Source organism: Trachemys scripta, chromosome 3, assembly GCF_013100865.1.
Source record: "Trachemys scripta elegans isolate TJP31775 chromosome 3, CAS_Tse_1.0, whole genome shotgun sequence".
Taxonomy (NCBI): Eukaryota; Metazoa; Chordata; order Testudines; family Emydidae; genus Trachemys; species Trachemys scripta.
The window spans coordinates 78,295,102-78,317,221 of record NC_048300.1 but is presented as its reverse complement, the minus strand read 5'-3'; the positions used below and the strand labels follow the sequence as shown (position 1 = coordinate 78,317,221).

At 42.9% G+C, this 22,120-nt stretch overlaps 1 protein-coding gene across 1 annotated transcript in view; it reads right to left on the bottom strand.

Moving 5' to 3' along the window:
• Positions 1–22,120, bottom strand: part of CAPN9 (calpain 9) — a 44,729-nt gene that overhangs the window by 4,097 nt on the left and 18,512 nt on the right. Inside the window, exons 7-18 of the mRNA XM_034766967.1 lie at positions 21,436–21,521; positions 18,969–19,046; positions 15,086–15,246; positions 14,212–14,369; positions 13,490–13,698; positions 11,932–11,968; positions 10,124–10,204; positions 8,919–8,976; positions 6,255–6,319; positions 4,377–4,445; positions 1,090–1,168; positions 462–578 (exon numbers count right to left, since the gene is read on the bottom strand). Of these exons, the coding sequence (XP_034622858.1) occupies positions 462–578; positions 1,090–1,168; positions 4,377–4,445; positions 6,255–6,319; positions 8,919–8,976; positions 10,124–10,204; positions 11,932–11,968; positions 13,490–13,698; positions 14,212–14,369; positions 15,086–15,246; positions 18,969–19,046; positions 21,436–21,521 (1,198 nt within the window). The remainder of the gene's footprint in view (positions 1–461; positions 579–1,089; positions 1,169–4,376; positions 4,446–6,254; positions 6,320–8,918; positions 8,977–10,123; positions 10,205–11,931; positions 11,969–13,489; positions 13,699–14,211; positions 14,370–15,085; positions 15,247–18,968; positions 19,047–21,435; positions 21,522–22,120) is intronic.

Here is a 22,120-nt window from a genome sequence, read left to right as displayed (position 1 = left end):
ATTAAACTGTTTTTGATCCCCATAAAGGGGTTGGGTTTGGTCTAAGGTTTGAACCAGGGTCAGAGGATCACTTTAATCAGAGGCTGATTTACCCAACCCTTTTAATTGCTATTAGTCTGGACAGAGAAAGACCCCTGCATGCAAATGAATCGAGAGCCAGAATTCATAGTTGTATTGTGGGTTATATTTTTCAGTCAAAAACCCAAACAAATAGTTAAAAAGTGTGTAATGTCAACACATGTGTATGTCTAACAATCCCTTACATGGATCACTGACAGCATTTGAAATTGGGGCCTTCAAAATCATTGGGCAGACCTCTAGAACTTGAGCTAGAGAAGTAACTCCACTAGCTGGTTTCAGCAGTGGACTGTTATCCCTTAGTGGACCAGCCTTTACCAGGAACATAACCCAAACTTTGTGAGTGTGTTACACATATGATTTCAGCAAAAGTGGATACTCACGGCTTGCATTCTCGAGGCGAATTAAGCAGTTTAGGAAGTCATCAAAATCAATCTGGAACCGGTCATCAGAATATCTGAGGACAATCAGCTGCAGCAGGTAATTATTGAGTTGAAATCCTTTAAAAATAAACAAACAAACAAACAAATATTGAAGAAGCAGCAGCAACCTAACTGACCTGAAAAGAAATCTGTGAGACTTTAATAAATATCTAGTTATTTGTTGAAAATTTGTTAGTGGGGAAGTACTCTATGGACTGATTCCCTGCCTCTAGCAGACACTAAGCTGACTGCAAACTGGTTTTCATCTAAAATAGATGTAGAATTCAGAAATAAGAAATTTTGACAGTTTTCACACTACAAATTGTTCCTGTGTCAGTGAAAGTTCAGTCTCCAGTCGAGGATCTGCCCCATAGTTTTTCTGTTTTTCCAACATAAATCGAATATAGCTCAGTGGTTTGAGCATTGGCCTGCTAAAGCCAGGGTTGTGAGCTCAATCCTTGAGGGGGCCACTTAGGGATCTGGGGCAAAATCAGTACTTGGTCCTGCTAGTGAAGGCAGGGGGCTGGACTCAATGACCTTTCAAGGTCCCTTCCAGTTCTAGGAGATAGGATATCTCCATTAACCTTACCTGCATCTGTTAGAGCACTACGAAGCTCATAGGAGGACATGGTGCCGGAACGATCAGAATCAAAATGAACGTAGATACTCTGCATGGGGGGAAATGTAGACATTTAGTAAGTTAACAAATCTCACGTATTTGTAGCACATAAAACAATGATGTTTCATGTTCTAGATGCCTAGCTTTAAAACTCTTGATTTAGCACAAACATTTAAGGAAGTTGAAGGGACTTTGGTCTGGATCTAATCTGGCTGTGTCACTGAGAGTATATTTGGGATCAAGCTGTCTCTATCCTATTTGTTATGAGCTGAGTGAAAGTTGTTATGGGTTGAGTTAAAACCTCATTGAGATCAGTAGGTGTGAACTCACTCTTCAAATAACGTAACTGCAAGGGTGAGCCCCCACCTAAGATAAAAGGAGTATGTGAAACCATCCAAAACTTTTTGCTGAGTATTTTATGTGTGCGTGCATGTATGTGTGAGAGAGGCAGTACTTAAAGTGGTCTGAAAGAAGTAAAGGGGGGTGGGGTGGGGTGTCTATCACAATCTTAGCCCAAAGTTAATTTTCATGCACTTGATACGGACAATTCACAATTTCTGCATACATATAATACACAACACATGCAATTATTAGCTCAGTAAGGTATGTATACCTATTTGTATAATGCAAATTACTAAAACAAAATATATTGTGAGAGTTTGAGGGGGGAGGTCTGGGGGCTTTGTGAAATTCAGTGGCGTCTATTTGGGAATAGGGGGCTGGAGTGCAGTGAGATTCAATGGAGTTGGGGGTCTCTTTTGGAATAGGGAATTGGGAGGCAGTAAGAGTGGGGTTGGGGGGGTCTCGGGAATGGGGGACAGTCAGTGGGGCTTGGGGGTGTCTGGGGGGTTGCAGTGACAGTGGGTTTGGGGGATCTCTTGGAGGTAGGGGTGCAGTGAAAGTCAGTAGGGTTGGGGAGGCCTCAAGGGGGAGAGTGTGCAGTGATATTCAGTAGGGTCCGAGTCTCTCAGAGCATGGGGGTGCAGTGACAGTGGGGATAGGGGTCTCTCAGAGGGCAGGGGCTCTGTGAGATTCAATGGGCTTGGGGGGATCTCAGGGGTGGGGGTGCAATGACACTGAGGTTGGGGGGGTCTCTCAAAGGATGGGGTACAAAGTGATTCAGTGGGGTTGGGGGCCTTAGGGGTGGGTGTGCAGTGACAGTGTGGTTGGAGGTCTCTCGGGGTGCAGTAAAAGTAAAGTTTGGGGTTTCTCTTGAGGATGGGGGGGGTCTAGCGACAGTGGGGTTGGGGGGTCTCTCTGGGGCTACAGTGAATCCTTTGGGGGCCCGTTCTCTGCCCTCCCATTCTTGCTGCTCCCCACCCCATCCCTCTCTGCTGGCCTGGCTCTTAGCCTGCTCCTACAAGGTGGTGGGTGACAGGAGGGGTAGGGTCTGAGGCCCCTGTGGATTCTCCCAGCCCCATCCTGGCTTCTAGGCTGTGCCAGGACTGGTCTCCCTATCTGAGCTGCTACATCTGCTGCTCCCCGGTCTCCTGCAGTTCCCAGCCCGAGGCTCTGCTCCTCCAGGGACACAGGCCCCCTGTCTGCATGATCGGCAGGTGAAGGAGCCAGGGAGTGGGCACTCCCCATGGCTGAGCCTTGTGCTGTATGAGGAAGCAGCAGGAGCCTGGAGAGCTTATGAGGCAGCAGCTCTGGTAGATGCTCTGTGCCCCCCCATTAACCCCGCCTGAGCTTTACATTTCCCCCCTAGATCTGCAACCCCCTGTGATCACCCCCACTTTAAGCACTGAGGGAAGGGAGAACACGTATGAGAGACACTCAGAGAGATAGCTGAAAGCAGTGGCTGACCCTGGAAGAAACCTGAGGAGCGGTTTTTGGGTCAGGGTGCAGAGTGCTCTTGGTGCTATGAGCAAAAGAAGCTGTTTCCTGATATTTGATTCCTTCTGCCTTCAGAGACACAGGGCTTTGCACGTTCTTTGTAAATAAACAAAACTGCATCAAAGAAACACCTGACTACCACTAGTTCCTACTCCTAACTGGAACAACTTACTTAGACCCTGAATTTCTGGCTAGTCGGTTGGGTCAAAAGGGGAATTAGGAACCATGCTGAGGTGAAAATCAAACAGTACTGCCAACCCCAAGCATTCAACAATCATTTTTTAAAAATAATAATTGCCTTCCAAGACTGGAGAATTAAGAAAAGCAACACATATCTGAGGACTCACAATAAAATCATGAGAATTGGCAACACTGATCAAGGTTTGACCCAGAAATTAAATGTTTATCAAGCTGAAGTAAAGTTCCACATTTTCCTGGTAGGACAGGATATATTGATCTTCATTCAATTGTGAATTACTTATATCCATAAGTTATATTCACTCTGAATGTTTTAATAAGAAATATCTGGAAATCTCTCCATTGGGAGCATGCATTTCTTAAGTGTATCAGTTTAAAAAAAATCAAACATTTGTATTAAAGGACTGATGAAGTGAAGTGACCCAGAAAAACAATTGAGACTTTGGATGAAAAATCCAGGAAGCAGAAAATTGCAATGATCACATCTTGGATGGAGCATAAATTTAGAGAAGATTTTAATGACCCATGAGAAAACAATTATTGTGCCTTGATATGCAATCCTGCAAACATATACTCACATGCTTAACTTTACTACCATAATAGTGTCATTGATTTCAAAGGGCCTACTCATGGTAGTAAAGTGTGATGTGTGTTTGCAGAATTGGAGCCTAACTGGCTAACATTGTTCCAGACCCGCAGTATTGCTTACTGCTGAGGAGATAAACAATGGAAAACCTCATACTTCATCACATGACTATTTTCCACTAATCAGAAGTCAGCATTTTCTTCTTGTGTGAAACAATAGGAATAGAACCCTCCGGTGTTATTTTGATTGGCCTCCTATTAAAGCACATTTCTGAAATTCATTACCTCAAACAGTTTCTTAGCTTACCAAAATCACTGATATTTTCAGTAAACCATTCCAGTTTGGGGCAATGGAAAACTAAAAATTGGTCATACTTCCCAGAGGAAAACACATATTTTTAAGAGCTTGTGTTTTTAATCAATATTTTGTGCTTTTGAAGACATATGCCATTAGATTTTTTATCTCTGAAAATCATAGAAATATAGGGCTGGAAGGGAACCTTAAGAAGACACCTAGTAATTCATCTGTGCTGTGGCAGAATCAAGTATATCTAGACCATATCAGAAATGTGTTTGTCTGACATTTTCCTAAAAAACTCCAATGATAAAGACTCAAAATAATGAATACAGTCACATACCAGCCACTTCTTTAGTTTGTCCCAGAAAATCTTGAACTCATTAAATTCCAGTTTCCCATTACCACTGGACTAGTAAAACCCACATTAAGGAAAAATACTGGTTAAGTGAAATCCCATGTTCTGTCCAAATCTACCAGTCATTCCTTTACTCAGATAACAATATCTACACTAGGAAGCCTATGATGCTGTTGAGAGCAAACAATTGCAATGATTGCTGTTGGAAATCTAGAACGTTGTGTGATGTCTCTGCTGAGTAATGTAGGGAGAACACTGTTCGAAAGCAAGAGCAGCTTTGGATTCCAATTGGATAGGAATGATTCAGAGAATTAAATTACCTGATAAAAAATGCTACCATATTTTATGTGAATTGCTCAGCCACTGCATTATCAGTATTGCTATTTTAGGGCCAGATTCTGCTACCTGGAGTCAGTCAAAAACCAATGGAACTACTTGTAGAGTGAGTGTGGCAGAACCTGGCCTTGGTGTTTGGGACAGTTGCTATAGACAGCTGAGGTACTTTTTATAGAGGGGAATCGAGATTTGTTAGAACTTGCCTCTTTCTCACATGTGGGAAAATCCTGTCAGGGCTCCCTCAGTCCTTAGGGCCCTGATCCTGCAAAGTGCTGATTTTAATGGAAGCTGAGATACTCAGAAGAACCTCCCAGGAGGTGCTAAGTCCATCACAGGATGGGGCCCTTACTCAGAAATTTTGCATGAGTGAGGGCATCAGGATTTGGCCGGTGATGACTACTACTTCCACCTCGTCTCAACATTTTATCTTAATTTTTGAGGAGAGAGCCTCCTCATGGCTACCAATGCAACAAGCGTTCCTACAGGCCACAATGTTCAAATCTGGGTCAGCCTGAAGTCTGGCACCCTACACAAGCCCCTCAATGGGTGGCCTGATTTGAAGAGGCACTGAGCACCCACAGCTCCTACAGGATTGTAAAGGTGCTCAAGCAGCTCTGAAAATCAGACCACTTACTTGGATGCCTAAGTGTGGATTTGGGTGCTGAACTTCACACACTCAGGTTTGAAAACTTAGGCCAGAGTAGTTTTAGAAGCTGCCATCTTCTGTAGAGTGGTACTTTCCACTATTCAGCAAAAGAATAAATGGTCCCAGGTTTTATTCAAAACTGGGCAGATTTGCTTGAGAGCCTCACAAATCTTAACACCCATTTTTGACTAGCCTGGGCTGAGTTTTGAATCTCAAACTAGAGGCAGTTTTGTTTTGTTTTGGGCTTTTATTGCAAATATTTGTGAGGAGGTGCCACAAATAACAAGGGCTGGAGAAACAAAAACAAAAGAGGAGAACTTACTAGCTGGATAGGAGACAGATACAGCAAGCAGCAGCCAGCTGCCACGCTAGGGCTGTGGCTGCTTGGTCTGCAATATTAAATGGCCAGCTATCAGGAGAGCAGGCTCAGCAAAGTACCTATACAAGGGAAGAAGCTATTCTAGGAAGCTTCAGTAGTGATCAGACAGTTGTAAAGGACTGGATTTCCACCTTTTGGAGCACAAGGATCTGATTGACAGTCATTTCCAGGTTTTTCAGATTGCTGCCCAGTAGTTGACATAGCAACATCTTGTATATAAATAAAATGGGTGAGATTTTCAGAAGAGCTCAGCCAGGGACTACACTGAAGTCTATGGTAAAACCTGAATGCTTTTGAAAAGTCCCGCTCTAAGTTTCTATAATAAAAGCTGGAATACAATTTTGACATCATCTGTTTGTTGTGCTTCGTGTACCTCCACTATATCACAATATTGCACTCATGTCTAGTATTGGGGATGAGAAAGATCCCCCAGGGCACTTGCATACATTCAGTGCCAGTGTGACCCCGGAGAATTCACATTAGCGTTTATTTGAAAGGATACATCCATAAGAGAGATGATGTTTCTACATGTAATGAGGCTCACTTTCTCGAATTTGATGTCCTTTGCTGAAAAAGCATAATAATCAAGTTAAATAAGAAATAAAGTCATTGGGCATAAACTTAAAGTCTAAAAAAATTAACAGTGGAAAAAAGTAAGATATAGTTCCAAAGATACTCCTGTGACCACTACCTGTAATTCCAAAAGAGTAATTCACTTGGAGGCCAACTCTGCTGCCTCTACTCACATGAGAAACCTCCAGTGATGTCAGTTAAAATCTCATTCAATAGGACTACTCAAGAGAGTAAGAGCTGCAGGACTAGCTTTGTAAACATCCTTTAAAAATTTTAAATATAATAAAATGACATTATTAACAGTCAATCAGGGATTGATCATCTCATCATATTGATGATGCAGAGTAGAGCTGATAGAATCACAGTTTAAAAACTGTACGTCCATATATTTTATGTATTTATTGTTGTCTTAACGGGTGTTACACATACTTTTGAATTAGCCATTAAAAAATTATTGCCTGATCCAAAGCTCAATGCAGTCACTGGGAGTCTATTGGGACCCACCATTATTGACTTCACTGGGTGTTGGATCAGTCCCTTAGAATTTACTTTAGATAACATTTTACCTTTTAACACAAATATTAAACATTTTGATTTCCAGTGTTTTCATGATGAGGGGGAGGGAACCAACCAATCAGAATCATAGTAGTATAATAGCGTAACAGGATGCACCTGCTATTGAAGATTTGAGAGACCTGTAAGCCAGCACTACGCCATCCCAGCTATGACGTTTTAAAATATCTATGGAGCAGAGGATGTGGTCAGTGAAGGGAGGAAGTCGTCTTGAGGAGGTGAGCTGGGATTTGTAGAACACCACACTGCTGACTCAGCACATAGGCCCTGAGATGGGAGCCCTATAAGCAGTGAGTGCCAGACCTCTCCTCTCCTTTGGTGGTAAGAACGGACTGGGATAATTCCAAACTGGTCTTGCTCTGGGATTGAGGGGTTGGAATTTCTGGGAAATGTTGTTTCCCTGGCAACCAGTTTGGAATCCTGGTCTGGGCAAGGCATGCTATAGGCAGCTGAACCCATTTTGTTTTGGAGGCAAACTCTTCTGAGGAGGGTCTACAATTTCTAAAGTAACTGGAGGTCCTTTGTGCTACTTGTTTGATGAGTCAAACCAAAGCCCTGGGCAGGGGGAGGTTTTTTCCCTTCTGTTTCTAACCTTCATGGGCATGCCCTTTTCTGATAACCAGTTGGCAAAAGTAAACTGGACAAATGCCAGTTTTGCCAAAAAAAGTGGGTGTGACCCTTAGTGGGGTGCAACCCCTAACAGGGTGCAGAGGAATGGGGTGGGGGGGGCGAGGGAGCAAGCGGCAATGCCAGCCCTGCGTGGGAGGGAGGTCTCGGGATCGGGCCGGGCCAGGCCAGGCCAGCCCCGCGCGGGTTGGTGGCAGGGGGTCTTGGGCCAGCCCCACATGCAGGAGGTAGGAGGGTCTTGGGCTGGCCCCAGGCGGGCAGGGGTAGAGGAGGACCTCAAGCCAGCCCCAAGCAGGCGGGTGGCAGAGGGGGGTCAGGCTGGCACCACATGTGTGTGGGGGGAGAGGTGGGCCTCAGGCCAGCCCTGCACAGGCAAGAGGAAGGGAGGGCTGGACGAGGGGGCTTGCAGGGGCTGAGAGGGGCCTTGGGCCAGCCCAGTGTGGTGTCCCATTTTCCCTTTGGGAAAATATGGTCATCCTACTGAAGTTAAGCCACTTGTGGGTTGAAACCAAACAACTGTGTAACAGCGCTCTGCAGAGCTAAAGAACAGCTGAGGATGGAAAGTGAAGAACACTGTCACACTGGAAGCTACAAGGTAATTACAGGTAGGAAGAAAATAACAGCAGCTGTGTTTATGGTCTCATTTTGTGGACCCAGTGAGCCTTGTGCATGAGCAGATGTTTAGCGCACATTGATGCTATTCAGTGAATGGAGCACTTGCTGAGATGAGCACACACAAACTTCCTGCACACTCCCATCAAATATAAACACAAGCTGCTGTTTGTATTGTGGAGAATGGCTTGAACTTTCCTTTTTCCTGACTATTTTTAGAATCAGAAATCCACATGAAATTTAGATGCCCCAGAAAACCATAGAACATCAGTTCTGCTCCCAGTAACTCATTAAGTCTCATTTTCTTCAGGAGGATACAAATAGACTTTGTACTTTTCACAATTTCTTCTTTGGTTTTGTCACTATTTCGTAACTATTATTATCATTTGTTTGTGATATCATTTTACGGATGGGGAACTGAGAGATTAAATGATTTAGCCTAGGTTATGCAGAGATTCTATGGTAGAGGCAGGATCTCCTGAGTCTCAGTCCACTGCCTTAGCAATAAGACAATCTTCTTTCTCCAGAGCCAGGAACTGGCATCACTGATCTGAGATGGATTTTGTTGGGAGATAGCCTAGGCTACGAGTTAGGTCAGGGAACTTGGGTTCTGTTCCCGACTCTGCCACTGACTTGCTGTGTGACATTATGCAAGTTACTAGGCAGTGCCTCAGTTTTCCCATCTGTAAATTGGGGATAATATCCACTTTTATAAAGCCCTTTGAGGTCCTTGGATGAAAGCTGCTATATAAGTGCAAATAAAGTTGTTATTAACACTTACCTTTTTTTAATACAGCATTCAGAACATATTCAAGTTCCTCTGCAGTTATCTCCATGTCCTAGAGTTGAGAAATTAAAGCAGCTCTTACTTTTGGGTGTCTAGATTCAGACATATTGAAAACCTAACAGAATGCAAATATCATCCATCTGACAATCACAAAACTCTACTGCACTACTGTTACTGGGTTCACAGCTTGCTGCTGAAATCCAAGAAATAGTGAATCACACAAACAACAGAAGGACTAAAAAAAGGAGGAGATGGCAAAATACAACTGAGCTGCTCACTGACATGCTACATGGAATCACAGTTCTTCTCAAACAGGAGGTGTTTATTCAAACAAAGTAACTGCAGCTTCAGACCCAAACAGGCTCCCTCACAGCTTGTGTTCTAGTGTTGTCTCCTTTGTTTACCAGGGACCACACGGTTAGGAACTTTATAAAGGACACAGAGACATCTAGTGGCTGAACATATACTGCAAGTAAACATATTACATATGGAACCCTGAATTTTCACTTCACGTGGATTTATGTGACAACAAAAATATATTTTTCAGCTACATAAGGTTGTTCCCAACCCAGTTCTTGTAAAACATTCATGATTTTTATAGTTCATAAAGTTTAAAGCTAGAAGGGATCATCAGAACTCCTGCACTTCACAGGCCGTTAAACTTCATCCAAATACCCCTATGTTGAGCCCAATGATGTCAGTTAAACTAAAGCATTTTAGCCCTCAGAAGACAAAACTATTGTGTGCCACAAGCAAAGAACAGGAAAGACCACTGCCCAAGGCCCCTGTGATGCCAGGGAATTGATTGGGTTTGAGATACACGCAGATGAACCTGGCAAGTGATGCATGGCCTATGCTGCAGAGGAGGCAACCCTCTCCCCCAGTTTCCTTGCTAATCTGACCTGGGAGAAAATTCCTTCCTGACCCAAAATCTGGTGATCATACGAACAAGACTTACCAGCCTGATTGCACCACCTCAGAGCACCGGCCCACCCCAGCTGGAATCACGTCTCTCCCTGTGGCAGATCTCTGCTATGTCAGAGGAAGGTAAGGCCCCCTCCCCCCAGATTACAAGTGTGTATTGGGGGAAAACTTCCTTACTGACCCCCTCAGGGGACCAGCTAAAGCCCTGAAGCATGACATTAGATCATAGTCATCACCATAAGACAAAGCTAAAAGCGTTCTGAGTACGCACTCACCTCTCCCGCAACCTGTTTAAACAATGCCCGGAACTGTTTTTCTTCTTCGGTTTCTTGTTGCGGTGGGGTTGGTTTAGGGGGCTACAAGAACAGGGAGACGTTAAAACTATCAGAGAGCTAACACTGGTTCTTGCACACAGATTATGAGAAACAGTCACAGTAACACAGTTTAAGACTAGAAGGGAGCAACAGATCATCTAGTCTGGCCTGCTGTATATCATAAGGCAGTGACACAGCCGGCACCCACACACTAAACCCAACCACAGAAATGAGATCCAAGTATTACAGCCCATAGGAAACAAAATCATGATGTGTCACAGGCAGAGAACAGGAGAAACTGAGATGCACCGATGCTTGAGGCCCCTGCAATTGCAGGGTAACAAGTAAGCAAGCCAGCCATCCTTTCAGCCCACTGGGGAGTGCTATACATCTTGAAATAGATATAACAAAATCTGAAAGGTGTATTTTGTATGAAAAACTTAACCCTCCCGGGCACCCAATGTCTTAGAAATTTTCACCTTTCATTTCCGATAGGAGTACACAATAGCATGGGCTAAGGAGCAGGCAGAGCACTGGTCATTGGTGGCCTCCAATGCTACACTGCCTCAAAACTATCAGTTTTCTATTTTATAACCACGTTCAGCCAAGTGAAGCCTGGGATAAACAGGTGCAACTGTCATGGAAGTCTCTGGGCCAAATTCAGTGGTGATATTAACTGCTGTGTGAAATACAAGGCTGGGAGTAAGTTGATCATAAAATAGATGTAGGCAGCAAAGTAGTGTAACTTGCCCTGCTTTGGCACTCAGTGGCTGTGCAAAATGAGTGCAACTTGCATGCCCATGTACTGGAAGGGTGTGCACAGAAGGAGAATCAGCTAAGTGAGGAAGGTCCCGCACTGTGCCCAATGCTGCCATAGAATAAGAAGTTACTGTATATCCACTGAATGCCAACATGGTGAAAGTTACGTTGATTTGACACTTACACTCATTTTTCTGACCAATATACACCCAACATGACACTTAGCCCACCATTTATCTCCTGCCATTCAGATGCCACATGGCAGGCACTTTAATACCTAGGTTAGATGAATAGATGTACATCATTAATGACTATGACCTTGAGAATCTGGAAATGTAAAGCTCAATTTGTTACCCAGTCTCTGGAAGCAAGGGGAAAACGAAGTGAAATAATGCCAAAGAGATGCAAAGCTGAATCTTGGCTTACTTTCCTTCCGCAAGTATCTCCACTGCAACCAGTAGGACTATTTGCAGGAATAAGGTGAACAAGATCTAGCTTAGTCAATACCCAAATATAGTGACTACAAAGTGGTTCAAGGGCTGCCTGTCAGATTTTTTTTTAAGCGTAAAAATCAGCTTAATTAAAAATCAACAGCAAAAATTGTCTAATCATTTTTATGAAAATGCATAATCCCAAAATGTTCTGAGAATATGTGTGCATGTTTGAGTGTAAATAGGTTCTTTGCCCCTAACTGTGTAATACTGCTAATGGCCAGATGCTCAGCTGGTGCACATCAGCTCAGGTCCATTGATTTCAGTAACTATGTTGATTTATACCAGCTGAGGAGCCAGCCCTTAATTTCTTTCTGATTTCAGCTGCTTATCAGCAAACAATTGGAAGAATTATTAATTATTATTATTGTGGTTGTTTTACTAAACCCAATACAACTGCAGATTTCACACACACCAGGTAGGCATTCTCATAAAATTCAAATGAAATGAAAAAATACAAATGGAGCATATTGGATTATGCTGAATTATCCAGTCCTTATTTTAGCTCTGTAGATTTACCTCTGGGAGATTAATGTCAACGTTTTCATCCACATCCCTGAGGGAAACAAAAACGTACTCAATAACAAAGGACTTTGCTGGGGATCCTATCTGTTTAAATTTTCCAGAAGTAAAAGCAAATATAGTATTTTTACTGAACAAATTATTCACTTTGGGTGAAATTCATCCCCATGCAGAGGGTCAGGTCTTTGCATCACTTAAACTCAGGGCCAGCTCTGTTTTTTTTGCCACCCCAAGCAAAACAAACAAACAAACAAACAAAACCTGCGGTGCGTTCGGAGCGGCAAATCAGGGAAAAAAAAACCCTGAGGGGCGGCTGGAGCCAGGGTGCAGGGGGACTCCCTGCGCTGCAGACATGCCCCGGCTAGCGGGGGGAGAGAATGGGGGGAGAGAGAGAAGGGGAGCGGCCAGGGCTTCAGCAGGGCGCTTGCCACGCATCCCTGACCGCCGCGCCACCTGCCGGGAGGGCTCCGCGCTGCTCTGGTCAGCAGGGAGAGAAGGACGTGGGCTGCCCTGCCGGGCTTGCTACAGATCTGGCACCAGCTGGGGCAGATGGCGCGCGCAGCCCGCTCCCAGCAGGGCGCTCCCCTCCTCCGCACCGCCGCCCCTACAGGGCAGCCAGATCGGTGAACAAAACAAAAAACAAACAAACAAAAAGTGGCCGTGCCCCCCTAGGATTGGGCAGAATGCCGCCCCATAGAATCCGCCGCCCCGAGCATGAGCTTGCTCGGCTGGTGCCTGGAGCCGGCCCTGCTTAAACTCAAAACAGAGCTTAAGTGGTTCCTAGGCCTAGTGTGAGCTTCGCTTTTTATACGTTGTGCAAATGCTTTTTAAAAATAACTTATTCTTTATTAAACATGGTCATTCAGACAGGAAACAAACAGGAGCATTATTACATATGTAGAACAATATATACTATGGAGCAGTTAAGGTTGCAATTGAGTTTTCATTATTAGTTTGATTTCCCCACCTCCTAATACCCACAAAAATAGTCAGAGTGGGCTAAAAATTGGAAAATTAAGTCTGGAGTCATGGTAGAATTTTTCTACCACATTTTAAGTGTATTGGAAAAGGGGTTACTGATTTAGGACCTCCTGAAATAGAAGCGTTCACCAGAAGCGTTCAAAAACTCGTCTAATTCTTTCTTCCCCACTTTGTTGCAAAAAACCTGCCAATCCTCCCACACAAACTCCCCCCTCCCCAACAAAAATAAACACCACACCCAACAATAAGAAAAGGGGAAAAGCTTAGTTTACTAGATTCCCCTGGCTGAGATTTAGTGCACAGCACCAGGGGTTAACTTTTGTTAATTACAAGCATTGCTGTGGCAATGAACTCCATTTAGTTCATTGGGAGCCTCACATAGCAGGTGAGGGTGCTGCAGAAAGTGGATGGGAGGGATGGTTCTTCATCTCTGGGGTCTCTTGCCTGGAGCAAGATAGGGAGAATGCCCTCAGGAATCTCTCATGGTTCTTTAAAAACCCAATTAACATGACTGGTGTGTGAGTGTTTTGGAAGTTGCAGGAGCCTGTTTGACCACTCTTCGCTGATTACTTACTCTGTGATGGCTTTTTTCTCAGAGAAGATTCTCAGGCAGAAGTCAGCTTCCTGGTGTGGCTCAAAAGTAGTAGGAACAATAACATAATCCCCAGGTGGCAGCTTGACTCGGTCAGAGACTTCCCGTAAATTAATGTAGGTTTTGCTCCTTGCCTTGGAAGGGTGGTATCTGAAAAAGTCTTTGTTCAAGTGTCCATCTTTGCTAGGGCTCTGCAATAGAATTTGAAGCAGGGATTTAGGTTTATTGATTATTGTGTGCAAAATAACTGTTGTGCGTGGTTCAGACATGTCAGATTCCCATCTCCCTTACTGATCTAGAATCATAGGGCCAGATACATGCATGATTCACTGGCTTTAGGATCAGGAAGTCACCATTAACCCCTGGCACGCCTCCCACCCCACTCTCCTGTGCTGAATGGAGCTTGGATGCCAGGGGAATCTAGCTCTCAGACTCTAAGATCAGGCAGGCATTGTATTCAGGAGCTCTAGGATGGAGAAAATCCATTTTAGCAAAGCCCTTCTGCACCAATATTAGGACATTTTAAAGGGAAAGCTACCATTCTCATCATTATTTAAAGAACACAGGTGATTAGATACCACAGCAATGGGTGTGTGATGCAGAAATCTAGACTGACACACAGAGAGATACAACTTGTATCATACAAGGGGGTGGGGGAGAGAGAAAGAGCAAACATGGCTACTACATCGTAAAATACCAAGTACCTCATAAATAGCATAGCCAATTGTCAGCATGTCAGCACCTAGTTTCCTGAGTTTACGTCGATTCTTTTGCATCAGAGCTGCTATAAATGTGCATTCATTTTGCCCGTCATCTTTTTCTGTCAAATGCAGCTTGATCTGTGGATTAGTCCAAAAGGTGTCTGCCAAAGCAAAAAACACAGACGTTTTTCCCCTCAAAAAAAATTAAACTGAGCCAAAGAGAACAATAGAGAGAGTAATTTGAGGTTTGGGGGGTTTATGTGTGTTTTATTTTTCCATTTTCCATTATGTATCTTGATGATTTCAATGCAATTCTGCAGAGAAAGAGCCAAATCCTGAGGGACTTGGATTTTAGTATAAACAATAGCAGAATTTAGACCCAATATCTCATTAAACAGCAATGGTTTAAATCGGAGATGAAAGTTATAAGACAATTAAATGGGGTTTTGTTGAAAATATAAAAGCACAAAGGATCAACTTCTGATCTCATTCATATTGGTGTAAATCTGGCGTAACTCCATTCAATCAGTGGAGTGACTTCAAGTCTACACCAACATGATCAGAATGTGATGGATTTCTTCACTTATAGCCCTTTGACACAGGTGTTACTTAACTGAGCTCAGTGGAGTTACTCCTAGTTTGGACAAATGTAAGCGAGAGGAGAAAGAGGTGTACAAAACTGAAAGGCAAAGAAAAGTATTTCTCTCAAGTGGAATCTGGTGACTGTTTTGATATTTTGCTGGGTTTAAGCTAATTGAGACTCCGCTGGCCTTATTCAGCACACGCTTGTGGAAGTTACAAAGGGGTGAAGAATTCTGTGTCTATAACGGATGCTTCCACGGGAGTGTGAAATTTTTCTAAAGAAATCTCTGTTCACCTAGAAAATTTCTGCACCCTCCAGCAGTGGAACCTCTGACCCAGCTCCCTTGATGGATTGTCACCTCCCACTTCTTGGTAGCATTGTCCCCAAGAGCATCTGGGGTGAGGTTGCAGATCTCAACTTTATCAAAATGTGCTTTGAAGTCTTCAAAGTTCATCCTAAACGAAAGGAAGGGAAACCAGTCAGTGCATCACACTAGTGACTGAACAGAAGCAGCAGCCTAGGCAGAAACTACTCCCACAGACCAATTCAAAATGCAGAGTATCAGAATATAGGGCCGGATCATCAGTTTCTGTAAATCAGTGAAGCTTCATGGATGTGCGTCATTGGAGCTATGCTGATTTACAGCAGTTGAAGATCTCTCTCCCTAGACCCGATTCTCCTCTCCTTTACACGAGTGTAATCACAAGCAACTCCATTGACCCCAGTGGGCCTGATTCTGATCTCTCTTATACCAGTCTTAATATAGTGAGAGTCCACTGATTTCATCTGAGTTACTCCTGATTTACACCAGCGTCAGGGAGAGAGCAGAATCAACCCCAATGGAGTGACACTAGTGTAAAAACTGGTGTGAGAAGGGAGGCTCTAGTCTTCTAGTCTCACAGCTCCTGGGCCCGGTTATCCTTTTTAGTGCAAAAACAGTACAGAGGGGGTAAAAGTTCTACCAAAATTGAACGACAACCAAGTGTGATACGCTGCGTACAACCATTCCAACTCACATACCAAGAAGCATGCAGATAGCCCAATGTGCAGCAAGACATAGGAGGGGCCCACTGGCACTTCACTTGCTGTGAATGGGTTGGCACTCAGACCTGAACCGAACTGGAGTAAGAACCAGTAGGGGAAGTATTTACCAAGTCAGAGACTGGTGTGCAATACAACAGCCACTGCTGGATAGCACAGGAAATAGAGCAGGAAAACAGTGTAGCAGAAACCAGGTGTCAAGCGGGGCAGGTAGACCCAGATCCTCAAAGATATTTAGGCTCCTAACATCCTTTGAAATCAACCTTTGAAGATCTGGGCCTTAGTGACTGAATGACACAAATGAACAAGAATGGCAGGAAAAAGCCAATGTGCTCCAGGCAATGTGTGTGGGTGGGTGTTGACAGGATGCGATCCTCAAAATAGCACACAGGGATAGCAACATCACAGGCCCACCAGCTATAATAGATTCCATATTCTGCTGAATAAGTAATAGGAGCCTAGGGTTACTTTAACTTACATTGTCCTAGAAACTTTTCACCGCACATTTTTGATAGGGGAGCAAATGACACAGTTTGATTTACATGTGAAGTACTTATCAGCACTTCGTTGGGGTTGCTCTGGATTTACACTGGTGTGACTGAGAGCAGAATATGGCCCTACATCTTTGAAAGAGAGGGAGGGAGGCAGACAGAGAGAATTAGAAGCTGATTTGCTAACTAGCCCCAGAGTTAATCTTTCCCCTCTGGCAGAAGCACAATAATGAATGTGAAATTTGCCTCTCCTCTCTATCCTCCCTTATCAAGACTGACCTTAGTTACTCTTGGTGTAAATCCAGAGTAACTCATTGTAAGTTACTGAGATCAGAATCTAGCCTTGAACATGTTACCCTGAAGGTCTTGCTAGTTCCTAGTTACCAGGAACCCAAAGGGTAAAAGAGACAAAAATTCTTATCAAAAACATATTTCCCATTTGAAATGTCTTAAAATGTGTTTTCAGCCATATTTAACACAGTTCATGCAGCCTTCTGTAGTTTGCTTTATGCCACTCTGATCTTTTATCTTGCTTTAAACTGCCTTATCTTTTTAGACAAATGTCCCTTTTCTATTTGAGACGAGCCCACATAGAATGCATGAGAATAAACTGGTAAAACATGATAGAAAAAAAACCCACATGTAGGTGCTATTATTATTTATAACTTAGCAATTAATCCATGTGCTCTGAGAGAGGCAGGAAAGCTAGCCATATCCAGAAGCTATAGAATAGCTCCGTTTTTTAAACAGTTAGTGAGCTGTTTATTTCATTTTCCCCCTTTAATTTTTCAGGTCCAGTATGTAATGACTTGCAAAATAAATAACTGTTGGGATCCCTGAAAATAAGATTTAACCATTATTAATTATTATTATTATGACTACTGCAGTAGAATCTAGGGACCCCCTCAACTCCATTGTGCTTGGTGCTGTACACATAACACAAAGAGAACTCACAATCTGAACATTTAAGATATTGAACAGAATCACAGAATTTAGGGGAACTTGAGAAGTCATCAAGTCCAGTTCCCTGTACCGAGGCAGGACCAAATAAACCTAGACTATCCCTGGCAGGTGTCCAGTGATGAGGATTCCATGACCTCCCTTGGAAGCCTATTCCAGAGTTTAACTACCCTTATAGTTAGAAAGTTTTTCGTAATCTTTAACCTTGCTCCCTTGCTGCAGATTAAGCCCATTACGTCTCATCCTTCCTTCAGAGGACATGGAGAATAATTGATCACTGTCCCTTCTGTAACAGCCCTTAACATATCTAAAGATTGTTATGAGGTCCCCGCCCCTCAGTCTTCTTTTCTCAAGACTGTTTTTCAAAACAGGCCCACTTTTTTTTAACCTTTCCTTATAGATCAGATTTTCTAAATCTTTTATCATTTTTCTTGCTTTTCTCTGGACTCTCTCCACATTTTCCATGTCTATCTTAAAGTGGGGTGCCCAGAACTGGACACAGTACTCCAGCTGAGGTCCCATCAGTGCCAAGCAGAGCAGGACAATCACCTCACATGCCGTACAGACAATACTCCTATAAACAAACCCAAGAATGATATTAGCCTTTTTTGCCACTGCATCACATTGACTACTCATATTCAGTTTGTGATCCACTATAACCCCCCAGATCCTTTTCATCAGTACTACCCCGCTAGCCAGTTATTCCCCATTTTATAGCCGTGCATTTGATTTTTCCTTCCAAAGTGGAGAACTTTGAACTTATCTCTACTGAATTTCATCTTGTTGAATTCAGACTAATTCTCCAATTTGTCAAGGCTGTTTTGAATTCTAAATAATACCTAACTCTCATATAGCATTTTTCACCAGTAGATCTCAAAGCACTTTACAAAGAGGTCAGCATCCTTTTACAGATGGGGAAACTGAGGCGCAGAGAGGCGACATTTCTTGCTCACGGTCATTCAGCAGGCCAGTGGCAGAGCTGGGAATAATACATGGGTCCCCTGAGGCCCAGTCAAGTGTTCTATCTCCTAGACCACACTGCTCTAAATGACAGCAAAATATGAGAAAAAAACAACTGAAAACTCTTCGGAAGTTGTTAGGCTGTTCTGTGCTGATTTCACTACTTTCAGGTCCATCAGGATGCACAGCACACGCGGTAGATGCCAAGAGCATTTGTGTAGCCTCATGAGTCATTCTTTCACCAGGTGTGGCACAAAAGAGCTAACGTGGCAAATGCTGCATTGAATCACCCAATTCAAATGGCATTAGTAAGATGAAATGTGATATACAGGAATGGAGTATTTAGACAATATAAAACTTGCCAGACTTATTTTTGAAGCATTCCTTACATTGTGCAAATCACCTGTGTCTGATTAACCCCTTCAGGAAACAAGTCAATCACAGTGTCATTCATTTCGATCTTGAGAACTTTAGAATTCACAATGTTTTAAATATATTAATGCCAGTTGCTAAGTATGGCATTTTAAACATCTTAAAAATATACTCTGTTATTAAGAATATGTAAATTGAGAGTGACTTATATCAAGGTTGTATTGTACCAGTCCTCTCTTTGGATTAAAGCACTAATTTCCCAATTCAGAGCTATCCTCCTCTGCCTCACTTGGCCTGCCTGCTCACTGTATTTATTCTCATCAGCATATTTATATTTCAAAGGGGTACCATACCAGAATTCTCCATCATCTAGCACTGTCTGACACAGGCGTTTTTGCTCCGATGGGCTGATTGACTGCCATTCAGGAGAACTACAAGAAAACAAAGTCAAGCTTTACAAGGCTATCAAGTACTTCATTTCCCTTGGCTCAAAGACACCAGCTGGATATATTAGCAGATTACACTGCTTTCGGATTGATTTTATTTGAGCAGTATCCACAACAGGTGCCTTTAAAGAGCCTGATCCTGCTGCCGTTAAAACCAATGGCAAACTCTTCCAGACAGAAAGCAGGATCACGTCTAAAATCTTAAGGTTACAGCACTGCTGTATTGACCAGTATCACTGTGTTTGCAATGTTTCCCACAGTGAGAATAGGGAATACTACAAAAACCAAGGTAAATTTAAGTACTGTGAGTGGTATATCTCTAGATTGTACATCCACGGTACTGTAAACCTTGTTGTACATCTGTATCATTATTGCCATTACGTTTATTGGTAGTTTAGGACCATCCACTGCTCCCAGATGAAGTCAGTGGGAGCAGGATGGTGCTCTTTAAATGTACAAATGAGTGGAAAGAGAGACAAATTGCTGACGTCCCAACTGAAAATCTATTTTTTCATTTCCATTCACTGCTGCCATTCCTGGTTCTAGCAGTGTAATTCCAACCTGATTCTAAGCAGGAAGTACTAGAAGTCTCTCATGAGATTACTAACCTAAGCCCTGGTCCTGCAAGTCAACGTGTTAGCGTAGACTCCCATGCCCACATGGAGTCCCATTGGCTTCAATAGGACTCTGTGTGGACACTGTGATCTGCATTAGCAGTTCCACATGCAGGATCAGAGCCCTTTTTGGCAGATACAGCACCGGATCGGCGGGTAGCGTTTGATATATTGGGGATCGATATATCGCGTCTCGTCTGGACGCGATAAATCGATCCGCGAATCGACACCCGTACTCCACCTCGGCAGGAGGAGTAAGCGGAGTCGATGGGGGAACCGCGGCAGTCGACTTGCTGCCGTGAGGATGGCCAGGTAAGTCCAACTAAGATACTTCGACTTCAGCTACGCGAATAGCGTAGCTGAAGTTGCGTATCTTAGTTCGAAACCCCCCCGCTAGTGTAGCCCAGGATAAAAATCTCAAATGGCCTGATACCTATTCCAAGCTTAACTGCTAAATCTTTTGAGGTTTAATCATCTCTAATTATACTGATCAACTATTCTCCCATTTTTGGAATTTACAAAGGATCGTAACTACACTTGGAAATGTAAATATCTGGGATTTATTTGTTGATAGTTTTAAGAGAAGGGACATCTGAATCAATGCTAGAAATTTATCAAGTCTGCTAATTATTTCACCATTTTTAAAGCGGCATCAGGATATATTATGGAACTGAGTCTCCTCTCATTTATACTAGTGTAAATCGGGAAAAACTCAGTTGAAGACAATGGAGGTAAAGCAATGCAAGTGATCTCAGAAACAGGCCATGTATAAATGTAATCAAACATGAAAAGTACAGCTAGTAGGAATTTCCAAAATAGAATCTACTGTTTACCATTTATGCTGTTTGCTTTTAAAATGACTATTATTTTAATTTCATCCAGCTTGGATAGTGAAAGAGACTAGGGAGTTTCACTTTTTTCCCAGCTGGCATTTATTGGGTCTTTTGCTCTTTACACAGCAAATGTAATATGAAGGAACCACACAGGCAAGTGTGGTCCAAATAATGATCTTTAATAGCTACACAAAACTTGCAAGGCCAACCTACATATATACCTTGGAGCTCTGGCTTCAGAAACATAGAACACAGTGAGTGCCATTAGAGGGCTCACAAAATATTTAAAGAGATACTGTCCAATTCCTATACACTACCTCAGCACTTTCCAGTTCTCATGCAATAGCACAGTGTTTGGATATTTGTGTTGCAAATACTGCAGGGGAATGTTTAAATAATACAAATTATACATTTTCCATTGGAATTGTCTTAAAAATACACCTCTACCCCGATATAATGCTGTCCTCTGGAGCCAAAAAATCTTACCGCGTTATAGGTGAAACCGCGTTATATCGAACTTGCTTTGATCCGCCGGAGTGTGCCGCCCCCCCCCCCCCCCACGGAGCGCTGCTTTACCACGTTATATCCGAATCCGTGTTATATCGGGTCACGGTATATCGGGGTAGAAGTGTAAAGACATTTATATTAATAGTGGATTATGTTTCTATTTTTAGCAGTACCTACATTTTGGGACTAAACAATCTTGACAGTGCCTCTTTAAATGGTAACTGAGCAGTCTTGACACTACTGAAGTCAGGATGTTATGACGATGACAGCACTGTTCTGCATGTGTAGACTGTTAATTAGAAAAGGCTGAAAAACAGCTTAAGCTGCAAATAACTGCAGAAAACTACAGAACACTGACTTGACTTCCCTCGTAAGTCTGACCTCTATGCAATACAAATAGTTATTATACATAAAACTAACTTGTCACTCCAACGGCCATTCCACTCCACTTGACCCCATGGATTTCTTGGCCGTATGAGTTGCACCTTTCGGCCTCGGACACTCACCTAGAAATAGGAAGACAAAAACAGAGAAATTCCTGAGTGGCCTTAAAATATAATGAGACTATTGCTACTGTAATAAATAATCCCTGGCTGGCTGCTGTCATTAACTAAGAGACCATTCTCCTCCAGAGTGAATAGGCTGGGTAACTCTTCTGGGCACTGGGGAACTAGGCAGGAGCAAATGTGCAGGGGGTAGAAGAGATGGTGGAGAGAAAGGAGAAACCTCCCACCGGGGTTGGATTATAGTTTCACTTCACAGGGGAGAAGAGCAGTGCTGGGTGAAAAATGGAGTTTTTGGTTTGCTGTAAATTAAAAAAAAAAGCTTCAGGCTGAACTGAAAATTAAATTGTCTAATATTTCTGGCAAACCCCAAAAAGTTGAAAAAAAAATAATTTTGGGTTGAACAAACCACTTTGACCCAAAATGGACCATGCCGTTTCAATTTCGTGCATTTGAAAATATTTTTAATTTCTAAAAAATGAAAGGAAAGAACATTTCAAAATAAAAAGTGGTTTTGAATAAAAAAATCTACCCACTTTGTTTCAAAAATGTCAACACTAAACATGTTGGTTTTTACAGAATTTTTTCCCCCATACAAATCA